This window comes from Rutilus rutilus, assembly GCF_951802725.1.
Source record: "Rutilus rutilus genome assembly, chromosome: 2".
Classification (NCBI taxonomy): Eukaryota; Metazoa; Chordata; class Actinopteri; order Cypriniformes; family Leuciscidae; genus Rutilus; species Rutilus rutilus.
This window is the reverse complement of record NC_140210.1, coordinates 19,726,099-19,747,962: the sequence shown is the minus strand read 5'-3', so window position 1 is coordinate 19,747,962 and position 21,864 is coordinate 19,726,099. Positions and strand designations below refer to the sequence as shown.

General features: G+C 37.9%; 1 protein-coding gene across 1 annotated transcript in view; it reads left to right on the top strand.

Annotated features, from left to right (window-relative positions):
* Window positions 1-3,523: 3,523 nt before the first annotated feature.
* The window catches only part of tusc3 (tumor suppressor candidate 3), a 97,071-nt gene continuing 78,730 nt past the window's right edge, over window positions 3,524-21,864 (top strand). Inside the window, exon 1 of the mRNA XM_084402170.1 lies at window positions 3,524-3,654. Coding sequence (XP_084258296.1) covers window positions 3,550-3,654 — 105 coding nt within the window. The 5' untranslated portion in view covers window positions 3,524-3,549. The remainder of the gene's footprint in view (window positions 3,655-21,864) is intronic.

Below are 21,864 nucleotides of genomic sequence, written 5' to 3'. Positions count from 1 at the left end.
ACTGTTTCCCCTGACAGATAGAAGAAGAATAGAATAGAATGAGGCATTTATATAGCGCTTTCATATGTACTACTGTACACCCAAAGCGCTTTACAATCATATCAGGGAATCTCTCCTCAACCCCCACCAGTGTGCAGCATCCACTTGGATGATGCGACGGCAGCCACAGTACAACGGCGCCAGTGCGCTCACCACACACCAGCTACAGGTGGAGAGGAGAGAGAGTGATAGAGCCAATTCAATGTAAGGGGATTATTAGGAGGCCATGATTGGTAAGAGCCAATGGGTGGAATGTGGCCAGGACACCGGGGTTACACCCCTACACCCCTGACAGATCAGAGGAGGGTTGCGGTACGACAACTGCAACAAGACGTGGCTCTGAGGTGGTAGACCTGACGTTGCGAGGTTCTAGGAGATCTGCTGAGACGCGACGAGGCTCTGGAAGATCAATGGAGACATAAACAAGCTCTTATACGGCCACCATTATAGGCACGGAAGTAATGACGCATTCCTCCGCGACCCCCACAGTGAAAAAAGAGCCAGTTAACAGTACGGAGCGATGTCCGAGGACCCTCATGGATTAATCGAGACTTTAAGGGTTGATTTATGCCTTCACAAAAAAAAAAGTAAATGAGAACACAATCAGGCAGATCAGACAAACATGCTACATCCAAAAACTCCTGAATATATACCTCTAGCGGTTGCATACCCTTGCAAGGTTCATACCTGACCAGTGTCCTTTAGAAAAGCCGCTGGATCCTCGTTTGGCTGAGTATTCTGTTACGGAGGGACTGAGACGAGAAGCATGCGGATCCATATGCAAAGCCTTTTATTTGCAAAAGATGTGTTCAGAACAGGCAGGGGCCCAAATAAAGGCAAACAGGTATGATATGGACAAGACAAAGAGCATTCCAGGGACAGGCGAGGGTCAACAAACGGAGGACGTAATCCAATGGACAAGGCAAGAGGATAAACCAAATAGCCAGGTTAAAGTACAGGCGTGAGGCAAACAGTATCCTAACAGGGCAAGACGAAAGAGGTAATCTGAGGTGAGCAAGAGTCCAGGGCAGGCAGAGAGAAGGCAGAACACGGGAAACCAGGCTAGGATCAAAACACAGGGCAAACAAGCAAGAGTAAGGCCCAATCCTAATTCTCTATCCTTCCCCTTCCCCTTCCCCCTTTCCCCCTTACCCCCTTACCCCCTTACCCCTTACCCCCTACCCCCTTACCCCCTTACCCCCTACCCCCTACCCCCTACCCCTTACCCCTTACCCCCTTACCCCCTACCCCCTTACCCCCTTACCCCCTACCCCCTTACCCCCTTACCCCCTACCCCCTACCCCCTACCCCTTACCCCTTACCCCCTACCCCTTACCCCTTACCCCCTTACCCCTTACCCCCTTACCCCCTTACCCCTTTCCCCCTTACCCCTGCAGACTAGGAACACTAGGATTGGCTCTGTAAAGATGCTATCAGCTAGACAGCGATATTCGCTAACAATGCTCGGCGATCAGTGAGCTTGTGCATCAGTGTTTTATAGTCCTTAGCCGCGTTTCCACTGTCGGGCCAGGGCCGGGCCGTGCTAGTGCGTGCCAGGGCCAGTAGCGTTTCCACTGTCACTTCCGGGGCTTGATCGGGGCTTACTCGGGGCCAACGGCCAGGATTTCTGGCCCGTCGAATACCTTAGGCCAAAGCGGGCCAGCTCGGGCTAGAGGAGTGGTTACCAACAGAGGAGGAGTTTACCATTGGGAGAAAATAAAATAATTTAAATCGCGTTCATGTTTGAATGCCTTCTGTTTGTGATGCAAAAGACTATGCGCGCTAGCCGTTACCATAGTAAACATAGTAAACATAGTAAACGCTTGAAGATACGCGTAAAAAAAACAACAACATAGCGAACGCTTGAAGAAATCAGACCAATCTAAAAGGCTATCACAGTCATGTTTTTATTTTATCTGTCATAGCCTAACTTACGTCTCGTCTCTTTAAACCGGACTATCAAAAAAAATGTTCGGAAGCTTCCTCTGTTTCTCTGACTGAAAATATCTGTATGGGAGTCGAGAGAGTGCTAAAGCTCCTCAGGTCGTATGGCATATATTTGTAGAAATTATAATTTTTTCTAAATGTGATGCAAATATGTCCTGTAACTAAGTTACCAGATAAAGAAACAGACGCGACTGAAAAAGTAAGTGTGTCCTCTTTCTTTTGTGAAATAGACCTAACGGTAATTTATTTCTGAGTGACTAATGTGCAATTTTTACATAAATTAATTCATTATGATCAATGTATCACTTTTTATTGTAAACCTGTGGTAAAACATCGATGCTTGGGTTTTAAATATTCAAGTAGCTGCTAAACAAACAAACAAACAAAAAGCTAGCAAACGGCCGCTTTTATCGTGTTTGTTTTCAACGCTGTTTCCAGTGATTTCTGATTAGTTTTCTGATAAAACTTCCATTTGTTGGTGAAATGATGGTTTAGTGTGACGTTGTCCCAGAGAGGCGTGTTACGGGCGTGTTTTAGTGAAGCGCTGTGGAGCTTCTGGCCCGACAGTGGAAACGCATGCCCGGTGCTATTGGCCCGAGGCTATTAGCCTGGCACGGCCCGTTTAAAGCCCTGGCCCGGCCCTGGCCCGACAGTGGAAACGCGGCTCTTGTGATTGACTACAGGTGCGGAAATAATTAAAGCCATGGAACATGGGAAATGTAGTCCAGGGTAACATGTAACTCTGTGTGCAGTGAAAAAGTCTTAAGAGTAAACGGGTGACCTCTGTTGGTGAGTGGACGGAAATGGTAGGCGTAGAATACGTGACACAAATAAACAAATACACAAACAAACAAACAAACAAACAAACAAATAAATAAATTGACATACCACTGTGCAGTAAAACAAAAATCTATAGGCTTTACTTTACAATTGTGAATAGTTTTTTAGTGAAAAAAATGTTTTGGCTTTAATTGAAATGATGATAATAATAATAATAATAATAATAATAATATTAATAATAATAATAATAATAATTCGTTTTATTATTATCATTATTATTATAAAAGGATAATAACGATAAGGTATTATCCTTTATTATTTGATATTATTTAAGCATTGTAATATTATAAATAGCTCTTTATTTAACCCTTTAGAACATTACATAAACATTTTTAAAAGTTGTGATTTCTCATTTTTGCCATGTCATGCATTCTTCATATTCAATATCATTCTATATTAGAAAACACTTTTTGGGTTTGCCCCCCATTGGCAGGAACTGGAGATACAGCAAGGCTAAAGCCTATTTAAATGTGTTCATCTTCCTCTCTGAGCGCTAAGACTGTGACAAAACAACAATATAGGCCTATTTTTAAAAATAATTCACTAAATTGCTGGAGCATTTTGGAGGATTTTACATGGTATTCCCATTGTTACTGCATGCATTTAAAATCCAGGTAATAAAAACTACAAGTCCCACAAAGCAATTGTGTGGTCTCTGGTTGGATGCGATTGTAGCCAATCAAAGCGCTCAGCAGAACTGATGCGATAAGAGCATCTTCCATCATGGCGGTGGTATACAAGGGATTCCCATTCAACATGCCGTTTGCATCCTTATTGTTGATTCTGCTGTTATGTCTTCAGTCTGGAGGAGGTCAGAAGAAAAAAGAGGTACTGATGCATTCATGAATCTACCTTTCACAGCACCCAGTGATGTTGATTTCTGGTAAAGTCCTACTGTGTCCGTGTCCAAATAGCATATTACCCGGCGGTCGGCACAGACGCACAGTTAAATCATGTTGACATTTAAATTACCCAGAAAAACGGCTATAAAATGTAACAGGAAGCTGCTCCATTATTAACATATGTTTTTTGCATGAATGTTCTAGCAGAATATGCCAGACCATTGTGATTGTCAACGTAGCGTGCGCGTGTCCGTGTGACGCTGTGCGCGTGTCCTCATAATGATAGTAAATCTAAGATTTCATTCTAAATGAACGTTAAACACACGTTAAACATATAATGATTTGCTTTTGAAAAAGTGGCGCTATTTATTTCATACACGTTATAAAAGTTACATGGCTCTCCTAATATTCCTATCCAAATTGTGTAGATTACCATTATCATTGAAATCCAATGATAATACTAACCATCACAACTCAATGAACTCTCAAGTTCTTTTATTACGTTTATTTATTTATTAAATTAATCAACTGTTAGCATATTAAGTGACATATGGCTTTTGTAACATTCATAATATATGATCTATTTGATTAATATTACCAGTAATTGTTAAATTAACCCACATTTTCCTTTAACATCTCAAAAACACATTTACATTGAAGTAGGCCTACCGGTATCAGGTTGATACTTGACTCATAGAGGTTAATAATATTGAAATTAATATGAATTAAATACTCATTACTTTTTTTTACCATGCGTTAATGTAATAATTCTGAATTGCCATTAAAAGAAAATGCAGTGTTATTGAATGTCAGAATGTCAGGTGAACTGCTAGACAGAGTCTAGACAGTCTCTAGATAGTTTCTCTCTCTCTCTCACTCTCTCTCTCTGTCTCTCGCTCTCTCTCTAAAATATGATGTGTATTTGACCTTTTCCTCTCACCTGCAGCAGAGGAGCAGGGAAATGATCATATTGGGAACAAATCAGGCAAAGTACTGAAGCAGCAACTTTCCGCTTCCCCCTCCTGCATTTTAAAATAATTTCTTCATATTTTCTCTTCTTTTTCTCCCTCTCTTTCCTGCCCCTGTGCTCTGCGGGTGCTGAGAAGGGCAGTATTTTGACTCCCTGTCTTTAAGCCTTCATTTATCTGTTCAGGTTTGCACTGCCCTCTACAAGCGAGAGAGGAATATTGGAGAGTGAGTAGGGGTGATTTTTTCTTTTCTTTTCCCCCCTAAGCTCAGCTACTCGTTCATTCATCATCACAGGCAAAATTTTGTGTGTCTTGTATCTTGGCTTGACTAATGTGAAGAGGGAGGAAAAGATGGTGTAAGCAGTTTTGAGCTGCTTGAGTTGCAGAGTCTTTGTTTGCCTTTGTTTCCTTTTTGAGTTGGCCTGAGGTGGACTCTTCTTTATAGTGTTTAAAGATGACTTGCCGATTTATTTCTTCACATTTTGGCCATTACTTGTTTACTCTCAGGGAGGGGCATGAGATGAGATTTCTATTCAGGTGCTGTTTTCTGATTTTATTCCTGGCATTTTGAGGATTTGGCTGCAAAATTTATTTCCAGCTTTATGATGGTGTTATTATAATGCATCTATATATATATATACATATATACATACATACATATAAAAATCAGTATAACCCAAAATAGGCTTCTCCTATACATGGCTGTGTCCAACCCTTGTTTGGATGTGTTTACTTAGCAGCGGCTCTTAAATCATACCCATGGGCTATGTTGAATCATTCCCAAAGAATGAGTCAAATGAATATTTGCTCAAAGTTATTTTTGTCTGGACGTCACGCTCTGTTCGGTGTTAAAGCATACGTAGTGGTTTTGCTTATGGATGGTAGATTTTATTAGTGGTTTTGCTAATGGATGGTAGATTCCCCATTCGATTGGTAGCTTTGTATATGGACAAGGTACATACATATTAATAATCCCTACAAATATTTTTAGCCATTAAAGTTGTGATAGAATGTAATGTAAGTAATATGTTTTGTGTGATGGTTTCAGGTTAGGCTGTAATTTAGGTTAAATGAATTTATTACATTTATTGTAAATCACTATGGGACGGTAAGATTTTAAAAATTGTTCTTTAAAGAAGTCTCTTATGCACAACAAGGCTGCCTATATTTGTAAAAAAAAGAAAAAAAAAAGATACAATAAAAACACCATTGTGAAATATTATTACAAAAATACCTGTTTAGTAAGTTAATGTATTTTAAAATGAACTTTCAGCATCATTACTCCAGTCTTCAGTGTCACATGATCCTTCAGAAATCATTCTAATATGCTGACTTGGTGCTAAAGAAACATTTCTTATGATTATTAATGTTGAAAAAAAAAAAATGAAAAAAAAATATATATATATATAATTTTTTTTTTTTTTTTACATTTATAATGACCCCAAACCTTTGAAACAGTAGCCGGTAATTATTTATAGGGTTGATATATTTGCTATATAGAATTTATATAGCCTACTGTACAGAAATCAATCAGTATTATTCAAACTGTTAAACAGAGTACACTTTTTGAAGATTATAAAAAATATAGAGCCCCGATTATATGCTCCAAATATCAAACTAGTCAGACATTTGGCTAAAATATAAACACCACACACTCTTAGAAAAAAAAGGTTAAATGGGTTTCTATATAGAACCCTAGGGTTATTTACTCAATCTATGCCAAAAAGGTTCTGTAAGGAGACATGCCTTAAATTATTGCATAATACTTTCAGGTTTAACAGGTTATTTCATTTTTTTTTTTTTTACAGTGAATGTTTACAAGCTGTTTAATTCATACAATTTGATAAAAAATCGATAAACAAAATGAATTCAAACTAAATCCATAATATGATCCAGCGATGTGAACCTCTAAAAGGTTTTACAGTGTGAAGCACCTGACAGAACCTTTTCTCCGGAGAGTGCAGTATCAGCTAATACGATTTGGTCTGATATATTCTACAGTTAGCCTAGTTCTGCTGCTTTTTCTCTGTTGGACTTGCGGGATCCTCTGCTGTCTCGATTCCTCATATATCTCTGGTAGAACATTTCTTGTAATATCTGCCTCAGGAATATGTCCGGGCCCATGATCACTCCATCCTGACTCTAGCAGCTGGAGTTGAAGAGCAGTGTGATCCCCCCTCTCACTTCAGCTCTCAAACTGCAGCTCGACTCATTACTGCTCCGAATGGCACTGGGGCAAAAGGCTTGAAAGAGTTTATGTTCTGAAACAACTGAAATGTTTGAAGTCTTGAAGCCTCCCTCTCGCTGGGGTGAACAGTGCGAGAAGGGCCACCCTGCTGAGTGTTTGATGAAGGCAGTTTAATTCTAAAAGCTCAGAGGCATAATGATGCATACGTGTAGCCATCCATAGATAGGAAAAGCGCATCATGCTGCTCTGCCTCTCATTCTTTCCCCTTTTCCTTTATTTCTCCGTCTTCTCATTCTCGCTAACTTTTTTTTTCCTCTCCGCATCGTGATGGACTGCTCTCGCTAAGCATTGATCTCTAGGATTGGGAACACTGTTTCAGCGTGCCAACCTGCATATATACATTTCCATAATGAGTCTCAAGACTCAGCAAGATTCTAATTCTAAATACATCACGGCTCACTGCAAATTAATCTCCTCGAGAATGATGATGTCTCCAGAGCATCGGGAGGTAGTTTTACATAAAAAAAATTTGTGGCCACTGTTATTGAAAGGGACACTGGAGGCAAAGGAGATGAAACGATTGGCAGAAGATGAATGGATGAAATGATTGGGTCGGACTCGTACTTGTGTTACAGCTTAAGCACTATGGCTCAACATGTTAAAGGTTGCTTCTACATGCTTCAGTTTTTTTTAATAGTGCACTTTTAATTCTTTAGGTTTAGAAAAATTCATGTTTAATTCAATGCGTTACTTGTCATTTATTTGTACAGTAGTTTGTTTTTTGTGAAATTTACTAGCAATTTCTGTGTGAATTTTTTTTTCATTATACAGTAAATCCTACGCCAAATTTTATGGAGTGGGTCGTGTCATAGGGGCTGCCATTTTGAGGTCACACGACCAGCTGAAAAACATTTTGCTTTATATCTGTTATTGGACACTTTTGCTCACAGTATATCGTCGTTGTCAGGCAGAAATCTCGATATTTAGTTTTTTTTTCTTCTTTTTTTTCCATTACTATTGGTCAGCCCTCACGTCTTTCTGTGGGTTTTGAAAAAACAGTAAGCAATAACCAGTTCTGTCTTAAATAGCCTGTGCGTAGGAGCTTCATCCTTAATAACTAACATGAGTTTTTGCCCAAACTACAGAAAACAAAAAAACTAATGACGGACAAAATACTTATGTCCAAAATTCTCTGAAATACGCTGGTCAAAAACCTTGTAACTCCATTTGAAGCTTGATTTTGGTGTTAATAATATAATGACACATGCAAGTGTCTGACTATATAAAGCCACAATATCAACTTTGACAACGCAGTGTTTAGGCTAATTATTAAAAAAAATACAGTGTTTTTTCCATTTCTAGTGTTAAGCACTATTCGCACGGGATTAGTATTACCCCTGGACCTCTGTAATTAAGAAATTACCCCCTGACGTCTGTGTTTTTGGTGGCTCATTCACACGGGCAAATAAATGTCCGTAATTCCCTCGAGTTTACGGACTTTACAGCGTGCGCCCACCCATTCACACTTCACTAGCTGAACGTGCTGAAACGAAGATCGCGCTGCAGTATTGCAATAAAATAAAATTACTTATTTAAAACCAATTTATTAGAGAAATATATTATATATATTATAGAATGTCATATTATTGTATAAATATATAATATATCTTCTTTTTCTTTTATTCTTTGTCCATATTTACAACAAGCCTGCCTGAAGAAGGTATTATAAATACCGAAACGTCGCGATATGCTTGTTTTTCTATTCATTTTATTTGGTTTATTTCATTTTATATCATTTTTACTCTTTCACACTTTGTTTCACACTCAATTTCTTGAGATACTTACAGGATGGACGTCTTTAGAGGCCGTGTGAGACAAAGAAATGCTCCACGATACCGACTACTAAGTTACACTACCACAAAAAGTGTTCCACTTTCCAAAAGAGCTTCCATGTTGCGCCAAAATGCTTAATTTGACGTTTCCATGACAACGGTCCGAGTTGAGCTTCCGGATCACGTCTTTACTGTAGTTTGTTTTCTCGTTTGCAGCACTTCATAGTTTTTATTGGAGAAAAACTATAATCGGATTGGAGTAGAGCATATCGAGAGATTTTATTGTTAATATAGTTTTAATACAGACGTAAATGGACTGTTAAACGGCCCATAATGGTTATTACGTCCGTTAGGAAACGATAGGCTCACAGAAAAACAGCCCAAATCACAGACATGGGGATTCGCACAGGACTGGTATTATCAGAGGACCCCTGTGTTGGCCGAAATACGGTAGGTAATTTTCGGGGGAATTTTTACAGACATTTTTACAGACATGGCAGATTCGCACGGGATAAAAATCACAGACGACCTCTGCGATTATTACAAATTACCGAAGGTCCCTAGGTAATACTAATCCCATGCGAATAGGGCTTTAGTTAGTAGTTAAGTAGTGTTTTTGGAGATTTTGCCCTACAGCGACAATATATTAATCATGGCTGACTGCTAATGGTGTATTTCTACAACAGCATCTCTGTATCGGAAAACACTCGCGTTTGCATGACGTGACATCCACACCATTAGGTGTCAGTGTATGTCCAAGATGAATGACAGTGTCTGTCTGTGACAGTGTATAAAAAAAGAAAAAAAAAAAGAAAGAGAAGAAATTCTTATTTGTCTGAAAAATATGTGGATCAGTCATTTTTTTTGGTAAAAACAATCACTATTTAGGGCCCAAGCACGAATGGTGCGAGGCCCCGTTTGGAATTGCTCTGTTTATTTTGCAATTGTGTTTGTTCTGCTGTTGATACAGAACGTAAATGCTTCACCTTTAACGTATTACAACAAAGCTTTTCGTGCAGACTTTCAGTAATAGCTCTACTCAACAGAAATAGAAGACTGGGTAAGATCGCGCGAAAGAGCATGAGCCCATTGCACATGTGCATGGCTGTCGCTTCCATGCCTGGCTAGAGTGACAGCGAGTCGTCTTTAAGGCCCAGTGGATTTGCGAAATGATTTGTATTGTGCTTGAGAAGCATTACCAAAATGATTCTCCATGCCATCCAGACAGACGCAGGGCACCAGCCGCTGGGAGGCTGTGATATATCAACATTAGACCCAGAGCCATTCCACATGCATTGCTTCTAAAAATCATTCTGAATATTGAACAGCCCATGGTTGGCCTTGGCCCGCAAACCCTGCACTCTCTTCTCCAACAGGGCATGCTTTTGTGGTCCGTTCTTTCACTTTGTGTTTTAAAATGCAAAATAAGGCTTTAAAAGATAAATAAACAAAAAAGAGGCATGAATATTTAGCAGGCCCCGGGCCCCCTCCGGTCTCCACTCGTGTTAGATCCAGGTCTAGTAGTGTAATTCCATTTCCCTTGTACATTTTATTTAATATTCAAGAGATTTGCAGGCCATTTGTAACAAGTGCATTGATATTCTTACCTTCTCACCATGGGGAGATGGGAAAAAAAGAAAAAGAGAACGCTAGCGGACAAGCGGTGTGTGTTCAGTGCACTGCAATCAATGTATGAAAGATAGAGGTACACAGTATATAGGCACTGAACACTGAAATGGCATTTTGTTAAAATTACCATAAAAATGCATTCACAATGTTTAATTATGGGATGTAATTTTAGTCACTGTGTACAGTATTTATTCATCAAAGAATAGGCTAAGTCAGAATCAAAACTATTTCACCCAAAATGACCAATAGTAAAATTCCATCATCATTTACTCATTCTCATGTCGTTCCAAACCTGTATGACTTTCTTTGTTCTGGGGAACACAAACAGTGTATCCTGGAAAATCTTTTCAATGTAAAAGAAGTGAATGAGGACTTAAATTTGGGTCTGTTCCTCACACGATAACTATCGTATGGCTTCAGAAGATTTGGAATATAGTGCATGAGTCTACCATTGTTACTTTTATATTATTTTTAGGGATGTCAAGCGACTACAGGTTTTGGTAAAACTTTAGTTTAGTATCCAGTTCTCACTTTTAACTATAGTTGCTCATTCGCATGCATATTATACGGTTATTTGGCTGTTTATTAGTTTTTATAAAGCACATATTAATGCTTTATTGTGCAAGACCATATTCCACATCCCTTAATCCTACCAAATTCTTACCCAATACCTACCTGCCTAACTGTTAACAAGCAGTAATCAGGACTGACCCTAATTAAAAGTGTGACCAAATATTTAATCTAATTACATGATGTGCCGATTATTTAATCAAATTAATTGCAAATTGATCGCACATCAATTTTGGCAAAGAAATTAGCCCCAAAAGATAATTTAAAGTCATTATTGTGTTAGATGAGAAAAGTATTGAATAGACATTACAAAAAGTAGCTTTAGAAAGAAATATTTTGTTTCAACATAATCATACATTATCTTTTAAGGCTACAATGTGGCCATACCATTTTTTTTTTTTTAGAAGCTGCATCTGAAGTGGCATTTAGGTATATTTACACAGACTGTTTAATGAAGCTCAGATGTGGCATGAATATGAATGAAATTCATGTCATTCATTTAACAGATTCATTCAAACGGCTGATTCATTCAGGAACGAAGCAAGTGGTCATCTTTATGAATGAGTCACTAAATCATTGGCTCACTCGATTGGTTAAAAACAGCAGATTCATTCAGTAATGAAACACTACTATGTGTTGCTTGGAGACGCACACCAGTTCTGCTGTGGTTTTGTTTGGAACTGTGTGCGTTAATAAGCATTAATAATGCTTTATTTTTTATTAATAGCACCAAATACATTTTACCATATGGTGCACAACAGGCAGTTTCCAAATTAACTTGCTTCTTTTTCCATTCATAATATGATGAATAAATTTAATTATTATGCATGTTTGTTTTTTTTGGTAAATTGTATACTAGTACCAAAATAGTTTCAGATCAAAATATGTGACACGTTAATTTTATTTATGAATTTGAATGGGTTTTACAATTAGCAGTCCTGTTGAATGAATGATAATAGCCTGTGTGGCAGAGCTGTCTGTTTGATGGATGCTTTGTGTTCCCGAGACGTCGCCCTGCCCACTTTCTGACATTTTGGTCAGAAATTGGGCATAATCAGAGGGCAGTTATTTTTGAAGCTGTGGGAAGGGGAAGGGTACGTGAGATTGACCACTAGGAAGTCATACCTGCTCTATCATTATTAGTATTTTTTTTTTGTTGCCGTTTTTGTTTCAGCTTTATAGGCTTTTTTTGTTCGACTTTAAACTCCACACCGGTTTATTTCCACAGATTCTTCCATTTTCCGACTATCCCCATGTGTTTTTTCATTCTAAGCTCCCTGGGTTACATGTGAGCTCTGTTAACCTGTGTTCACGCGGTGTGTTCTGACCCAATGTCTTTCGTTCAAACTCCTGGTGTTCTCTGAGCCCAAAAGAGATCAACAACTGTAGACCACAGACTTGGTGCAAAACACAAAGACATCAGAAGAAAAATCTCCACCTGTGTTTTCTTCTCTTTTTTTTTTGCAAACGTCATGTTGTCTTTCTTTGAAATATGGTATGAGGTAACAACTTCCAATTCATTTTCCCTTCCTCTTTCATTCCTCCAAATCCTGTGTACCCTCCATCTGTCCACCCCATAGCTTGTGACATCTTCGATTGTCCTTTATCAGCGCTGTCATAGCAGTCGTCATCGCAGCGTGGCGGCGGATGATCTGACAGAGATGCTTTAGGCAGGAGGCCGGCGTGGACGAGTCAGCCTGTCCAACTGGATAACGCATGCAGCCTTATCAGCGCTGTGCCAGCCGTCCATGGCAAAGCCTTAAACATGCATTAAAGAGTGTATCAGAGAGAGTCGTTCATTAAGGAGAGTAGTGACGGGGGAGGAGAGAAAGGGAGAATCTCTCCAACGCATCTCTCCACCTGTCTTTCTCTTCTTCATCCCCGTCACTGTTTTGCTCTTCGTCTCCCTCTCTATTTTTTTGTCAGATAACGGCCGCTGTTTCTAACTTGTTCCGTTTCTGAGATGGTTTTATTTTGTGGTTTTATCAGTAGTCTCAGTGTGCTTTAGTGATGGAACCAAAAAGTGCCGTTGCTGTGATGTGACTGGTTGCTTTGTTGCATTTTAAGGGCAAACGCTTCACCGTGTTACACAGAGCAAGGAGAAAGAAAGAAATTACTATCAGCTCCTTGGACACCATGAAAAAAAAAAAAATGTTGGCTTTCAAACTTTAAAGCTGCAGTACGTAACTTTTTTGGGTTAAAAATTGTCCAAAATAAATTTTAGCAAGTACATAACCAGCCAGTGTTCAAAACTATCTGCTTGCCTTACTGCCGTGCAAAGGCAAAAGACTGTAACTTCGTTTTTGGTCGAAAATTAGTTATTTATATTTTTGGCACATTCAAGACCTCATGTGGATGAGTATCTTGAATCAATTCCGTTGTTTTTTCGAGAAAATAATGAGTTGTCTTAACAGTAACTTCCAAAAGCCAAGGCTTTTGAGTGAAACCAAGGCAGAACACCATAACATCAGTTACCGCTCTTTGGCTTTGTTTTGGAAAGCTCAAATTGAGTTACGGTACTCTGCCTTTGTTTAGCCGCGCGTCACTATGAAGTTACTGTGCCGGTGTTCTATCAAATAATGCTACCTACCAGATTGTACGGTTATCTGCCTTTGTTTTACTGTCCATTAAGATTAAAATTACGGTGTAGCCTGTGTACTTTGTACAGCTGCCACCAGTCCCTCTAACTTCTGATGTCCTCAGAGCTTTGTCCTGCACAAACGCAGTCAGAACATTTAGTATGGTCTGAAACCGCTCCATCGACAAACGTGCGATATCGATCGCGAAGGATTATGCAGAGTTGACAGAAAAATGTTACACATGCCTTAGCAGAAGAATACAACAAAGAACTAAAGCCCCGCCTCACCCAGTGCGGGTACCGGACCTGGTTGAAAAACTCATGCATCTAGCTGGCAGAGTGCCAAAACTTCGCCGGCGCCTTCAGCCTAAACACGGTCGAGCCAACGCTGGACTAATATGGAGGTATTTTGTCATGTCAAATGTATTAATAATGCCATCAGAATGCAACCAAAGCACAGGATAGCAATAAGTAGATGGCTATAAATAACTGTAAATCATACAAAATAAATGCCATGATCACTAGATTTTATACAGGTGTTACTATAATGATTTTGTTAATGGTGGGTGATCAGCAACCAAATATTGATAATGTGGAAGTTACTGCCTTTTGCCTTGGCATGACTTCTCACTTTTTGCTGACAATACAAAGGCAGAGTACAGTAACTTTAAAATAGTCAAAAGTCAAGTTTGAGCTCAAGATTTTTTTTATGTATATCATTTTCATTACTAAAACATCTATTTGCCAGATTTCCAGTGTCCTACCTATAATTAATTTGTGGGACAACTAAAAATCTTTAAAGTCATTTTTCTCAGTTCCACAATCTAGCGAGTTAAGGTCTTTTGCCTTTGTAGGGCAGCTTAGCTCAATTCAAAATGATAAGCTTGTAATAATGTTTTTAATTCCAGTGGTACTGGTGGATTTCCGCGGGAAATTCGAGCATGTCTTTGCGTCATTACGTCACATCTGTACTCATTAAGAATGTGTCTCGGCTAGCAGGCTATATTGCGTGTGAGGATGTTGGAGGTGGAGATTTATAGCCTTTTCTCACGGCACTTGATATAATTAAACGTATCAATTTGATGGCGGATCCAGAAAGGTTCAAACGACAATCACCAGTGGCAACTGGAGATTCACCCGTTGTATGCAAATGCGAAAGACTTCAGACTTCGGAGTGACTACAGAAAAAAAGAGACTGCAACCGGGCCCATGCGAAAACAAGGATACATATCGGAAGGGCTTTTGAAAGGTGGCGTGAACTCCGTGTTTTGAAGGGGTTCAAAACAGACACAGAGACAGGGTTTTTTTCTGCTGGGCAGGTAAGACATAAGTGATCGTTAGATTTACTGCTATGCTTTTTTTCCCTTAGTTGGTCAGAACAAAAGTGGATGTTACTTGTTCAGATGACATATTCCGGTGAAAATTCTTATGTTGGTCATACTTCCAAAAAGTAGAATCTATGATTCCGAATGACAGTATCCACACCGCGAGGTGACTGACAGCCGCACATTCTCCTCAAAACATTAATTCATCCGCGCTGTGCCCTGCCGAGGCACAACCCACGTGAAGTTGATAATTCTACGAATAACTGCATTTGCAGATTTCAAACAGAGATGGTGACAAAGAGGAAAAACTACGGACTGCAGCTTTAAAAAGTTAAGATATGCCAATCAGTGTTGCCAGTCTATTATAGCAGTGTTTCCTTTCCTATTTTCAGCGGTAGAGCTCAATCGACACCACCTCTGCTGAATCGCACCACTCAAGTTTGAATGCCAGTTTGCAGTCTGAATTAAATGTGCTTAAATGAAAGCAAAAAAAGCAAACGTACAACATGACAAGGGAAGTCTGATTAATGAACAAATGATTTGATTGAACTGATCCTTTTTAATGAATCAAAAATAACAAGCGTAAGCAGTGTATTCTGATTCATAAGCAAATGAACTGCTTAAAATGACAAATTACTGATACCGACTGTATTGAATCAGTCTGATGAATTTGTCACTGAATTAACTTATTTGAATCCGTCAGAGCGGATACTGATTTAACATCTGACTTATTGACTGGATGAAATATTCTGAATGATACCAATCTGACTTGTGATGCAGCCTGGAATCTATAATATTCAGCAATATTATTGATTTGACTGTACTGAGCCTATTGGATGAGAACTGAATTGAGCTGGACAATGACATCACTGTAGGAGCTAGGGGTGTAACGATGCCCTCATGTCACGATTCGATACATATCACAATACTGAACACCCGATACGATATTATTGCGATACTCGAAGACATATGATAAAAGGTTAACAGAAAATAAACTGTTGATTTAAAATGCTAAATTTGATATTACATTGTGTGTGTAAATGAATAGGCTTGGACTTGGTGCTGAAACCCAAAGCACAGGACAATAGAGACACCAGAATAACAATATTCATGATTCTGAAGCTGAAAACAGAATTATTTTAGACGAATATGCTTGATCTCTGTCACTGACTAGATATATTTAAAATAATGTAGGCCACTTTTTAGTGGTAACATCAGACATTTGGCATTATCAGGACCCACAAATATTCCCCCATTGCATTATTATACATTATATTCAACATTATATACTGTATATAATATAGGGCTGCACGATATTGGAAAAAAAAATACATTGCGATATTTTTCCCCCAACGATTTTTATCGCGATATTGCGAGCCATCAATCCAGGCTAAAGTCAATAATTACCATTCCATGTTATTAATAATTTCACTAATAAGCAAGCTTCATTACAAGTAACAAAAAGGCCACTTAATATTTTATTCCAGAAACATATTTCTCTCAGAATTCGGTGAACGTTCTACACAGGACCTAAAGTTCTTCGGGTTCTAGGACCTGAAAAATTATGTTTTCTGTGCTGATTCAGTGGCCACCTAGACCCAGCAAAAGTAATGATTCATAATATGTAAAATATTACAATGAGACATTTTAATTGTTTATTAATAAACAAGTGTTTTCTGTAAAGCTGAAGTTGACAATATAGCCTACTGACTCGCGATCTTCGCAGCAGTGATCGGGAGAAATGCACTTTTCATACAGATTAAATATAGCTATATATATTTTTTTTTAATGGTTCTGTTTAAAAGTAGAGATTTCTGTAGATAATAGATATATTTCTTTTTTTTCTTCTTTTTTTTTTAGGTGTGTGAAGCGAGTAGGCTACCTTTTACGCTGAGTTTCGGTTCATGGATGATAGCTTAATCTCCGGTTAAGGCGCTGGCTGCTATTTTTAATTATTATTAATCATTATTAAATCCAGGAAATTGGATAATGAAATACTGATTAAAATTAAGATACAATTAATACAAAACGAAATTCGTTTTAAAGAAAGGCTTTGTGCTTTCTGTTTGAGGTTTCTGTGAAAGTTTTAAAGCAGTCTTTTAGTGCCGCTTTCATAACGGTCGCGTCCGTAATGTCACGTAACATTGTTTTTTCCTCATAAATGCGAACACGAAAAATAAACGAATGTTTAAAAAAGACAACCATCCACAACTTTATAACACTCCAGCAAAGTAGCCTACCTCTTTTTGGTCAACATCCTCCTTTTTGTAGACGAAATAGGCTAGTCCCAAATAGCTGATTTTGACTTTTTTTGCGGCAGATCCTCTTCGTCGCGCATTTTTGAATGTTGGCTGTGAGCGCGGTGAGCTGCGGCACAGCGAACCAATCACTGTGCAGGCACGCAGAACGCGTATGTCACCCCAGCAAAAAGCCATACAACAAACTCGTGTTTACTGTGTGCTACCGTTCTGTTATGGCTACTATAACGTTACCCTTCACATCGCATGTTCCGGCGATGTGACTATCACTCATTCGCACATCGCGATGTCGATGTTAAAACAGAATATCGTTCAGCCCTAATATAATAGTTTAATGTACTACTGACACTAAAACTTTGAAAACTAAAAAACTTTTCTCGCCCATTAATTTTTATTTTGGGTGACCTATACACGATACATATTGTTGCATTTTTGTATTGCGCTACAGTATATTGTGACACGATATATTGTTACACCCCTAGTAGGAGCTGCTTTATAGCTGAATCCTCAATCCTTTCACATTTGGTGATCTTTACACAGTTATTGACCAGAACTGAATCAACACTGAACTGATCTCAGCAGATTTTCTTTTTAGAGCTACTTTACTGCAAAATTAAACAGTTTTTGCCTCATTTAATCATTATTTTCCTGTTTATCCCTGTAAAGCTGCTTTGAAACAGTCTTTATTGTATAAAGCATTATATAAATAAAGGAGACTTGACTTCACTGCTGTTTAAAAGTTTAGGGTCAGTAAAAAGAGTAGGGTACCATGGGGCTAACAGCGCCTTTGATTTTATTTTCCTCTAAACCACTATAGTAGATGGCACAAAAACTTGCCGCAGCACTTTCCAAAACATCCACTTTTCAAGATGCACATGGAAATTTGGCTGATCCTTGACATGATCACGGGCAGCAGCGCAAAGTTCAAATGACCTATTTTTTATTTATTTATTTTTTTATGTTGTAGATTTAAGTAACAAATGAGAATCGCTAAAATTATTGCCTATACTAAGGTCTTGTTAATGATTTTAAGTTCTGATAATTACAGAAACAGATTTTCAATAACAGAAGAATATGGTATTTGGGGTAAAAGGTGCCCCTGCTGTTGGGGCTAAAGGCACAATAATTGACATGATAATAAATAGCTGGCTGACTTTTCCATTTGTTGACATGATTTAGATGGTAAGGTTGGGTAATGTTGGGTTGGGTGTCCACCTTAGAGATAATCCCCATATTTATAATGAAACAATCATGTTTAAAAATACATTACCTTATAATGGGATCTCCTTCAATGGTTTCAGAATCTTTACTTTTTAAAATAATGTTGTTTCTGTATTTTTAAAACATTTGTTTATTAACATATTTTAATGACAGTATATTTATCGGACAAAAATTATTTATTTTATTTATCAAAATAAACAGAAAATGGTACAAACTTGCTGAAGTGATTATTTTGAACAAGTATTAACTTAGACATTATTAAAAACATATTATTTTAGCTAAAGTATTTGTATAAATAATGTGTATGGGGTAAAAGTCCCATCATTCCACCTCATACATTTATAAGATTTTTGAGACAAAATTAACCACATTTATGATTTGTTTTCACACAAAATCTATTGCTCCATCAATGTTCAATACAAACTTTTTTTTTTCCTGCAGTCATACACTATGGGAGTAGTGAAAAGCACATTTCTTCAGTGTGCCTTTAGACCCATTTTACCTTAATAATAAATTAATACTTATATTCAGAAAGGATGGACAGTAAATTGACAGTAAAGGCTTTTATACAAAAAATGCAGTTATTTTGATCTTTCTGCTCAAAATATCACAAAATAAAATTAATGTAGGTTTCCACATTAAAAATAAGGCAGTGCAATAAATAAATAAGCAGCAATAAACAATATTAACAATATTGTATTAACAAATAACAAAACAATTAATAATGTTAACAATATGAACAATAAATAAGCAGCACAGGATCATGTGGCACTGAAGAAAAATACAGGTTTTCCATTATAATAATAAAGCATATTAATTTTAACATATTAAAATAGAAAATGGACACTTACAATTATTTAACAAATTACTGTTTTTACAGTATTTTTTATTAAAAAATGCATCATTGGTGAGCATAAGAGACTTCTTTTAGAAATCTTACCAACCCCCAAACTTTTGTAGAGTATATAGTCACTATTTTTAATTTCATGGATATTATTTTACATATATTGAGGTCTTGCCATACAAGGGCTAGAAAAGTTTGTCTTTAAATTCCCTGTAAAGCAATGCCCCAAGATCCCTACACATGCAGTTGGATGTCTTTGTCTGGTGAATTTCGGCTTACATTGAGCTTCCTTATTATTCTGTTCCTTGGGATTGTTTGTGAAATGTCTTTTTCATTAAGTGGAGGTGGTGTAAGCACTTGGTGCCTATCAAAGACTTAATCCCATCTCGAGATCTAATATCGCTTCACTCGTGGCCACCGCCATTCATTTCCCAGTCACCCTCTAATTGACAGCAAAATTAGATCCACGTTTCTCTCTCGCTCGGAAAATGGAGAATGAAAAAAGAACAGCATCTAAGAAAAAGAGAATAATACACCAAAACCCCAAATTGAGCTGCTTTGTCTTCTAAAACACTCAGGCTTGAGCCAAATCCTGAAGTAAATTATCCTCAATAATTAGCAATGGTAATCCCGAGGAAAGTCTTTTGTTGTTGTGGAGAACAGCCTGTTATTGCGACTTACTGCTCCACTTTTAGTGGCTGTCAGACCAAGACTCAAAGGCCGCATTCATACAGTCATTATCTGTGAATTTACTAACAGGTTAGACTTTGAAATTGTCTTGTGTGTAAAACAAGAGACAGTAGCAGTTTGAATAATGTCTGTACGGACAGGTGACCCGTCAACCACTTTCTGTGAGGCCGAAACAAACTTGAGCGATTCATTGCAAGTGCGCAGTCCCATTGTACTTATTGTGCGTTACTGTGGCAGTAACAATCCTCAACATTCCAAGTGGAAAACAGAGTACTTAGTTATTATTACGTCATTAAATTTTGTAAAATGTTTTTAAGAAATATCTTATCACCAGGGCTGTATAAAAAAAAAAGTAATATTTTGAAATATTAAAATTTAAAATAACTGTTTTCTATTTTAATATATTTAATGTAATTTATTCATTTAATGGGAGTCTTCAGTGTCACATGATCTTTCAGAAATCATTCGAATATGTTGATTTGGTATTTAGGTAGCATTTCTTATTGTGTTGAACAGTTGTGCTGGTTAATATTTGTGTGGAAATCTTTTTTTCTGGATTATTTGATTAATAGAAAGTTCTATGATTTAACTTATTTGCATCACAACATTCACTTTAACACTTGCTCTGAGAAAATTAACCATAGAAGACAACAGACTAACTATTGCCCACTTTATTTGACACATTTCGCATGAAACGGAAGTTGTGGTAGTATTTTCTTCCCTATTGTGATGCATATCCGAGTGAAAAGGGTTCTCGAACAAGGAAAAAATGGAGGGCGGGACTTGGATTTTGTCCATCGAGGATTGATTGGATCATTGTGGTTTGCTGTTGCTATCATAGGATAAAAAAAAAAAATGTTTGCCATAAAATTGTTTGCCATTTTGGGGCTTTCCTACTGCTTTCCTCAATCAGATATGTAGCCCTATATCATATGTACATCAGTGACGTCAGCTGTCACTCTCAGTTGTCTTTCTCCCAACAGACAGACAGTTGTATTCTGCTGTGTGGATGTAGCCAAAGTCTCTGAAAAGATCAAGGCAATCACGTTCGATTTAAGACCAACCACGATTGTGGAACTAAACTGTCCTCCATGTAATATCAATTGAAGTCATTGAGCTCAGGGTTGCATTCACAAAATGCTGAATATAAACATTAGCCTTGGATGCACTCGCCAGTGTAGACTCAGGTCTTTCACGATTGGTTTGTGGATGGATCGGCAGAATAGCTGCTGTCTGACATCTCACTTCCATCAAACAGACTTGCTGTATCAGCAAGCCCCACTTGCTCCCTGTGGTTAGCTCCATGCCACCTTCCAGCTTTCTGTTTATTAAACTAAAGCACTGTTTTATTTTTATTTTTTTATAAACACTGCATAATAAAAGCAACCATGTGACTATTGCATTATTCTCCTAGCAGTAATATTACCTGCTCTTGCTGTTAGGGAATGTATTAAAGTCAAGTCAAGTCATCTTTATTTATATAGCGCTTCATTCAATAACGTTTGTTTCAAAGCAACTTCAGAGTAATAAACATTAAAATAACGATCAATGCTGCAAACTTCATCAAATATGCGACAAATTCTAATTCTGCTGTAAAGCATCTCTACAGACGGCAGTAGTGTCATTATTCAGCTCAAGTGGAACATTTATTTGATTCATTTCTTTTAAACCCCAACTAAGCAAGCCAAATGCAACAGGAACTCAAACTCCATCAGGTGACAGAATTGGAGAAATAAGGCTGCATCACATGTCAGATTATGGATTCATATCATTAACAAAAAATTCATCCAGCTCCTTCTGCTTGAAGATCGGGATACATCACGTCAACATTTGGTGGGACGAGGAGTTGTATATGTTCCGCAGAGCTGCTGTTTAGCTAGTAATGGACCGATGCTTACCAATGACTGTAAGCATGGCGGAACTGCTTTGCAGTTAGGTTTGGGTGAGCATAGCGGTTCAAGCCTTGTGGTTAAAGATCTTTGTTTAAACCCCACAACAATTGATCCTGGAGACTTTTTCCTGGAGAGTGTATGTTTATGTGTATGAGTGACTGTGAAATATCTGCATGTTTTAGAGTGCGTTCAGACACTGTT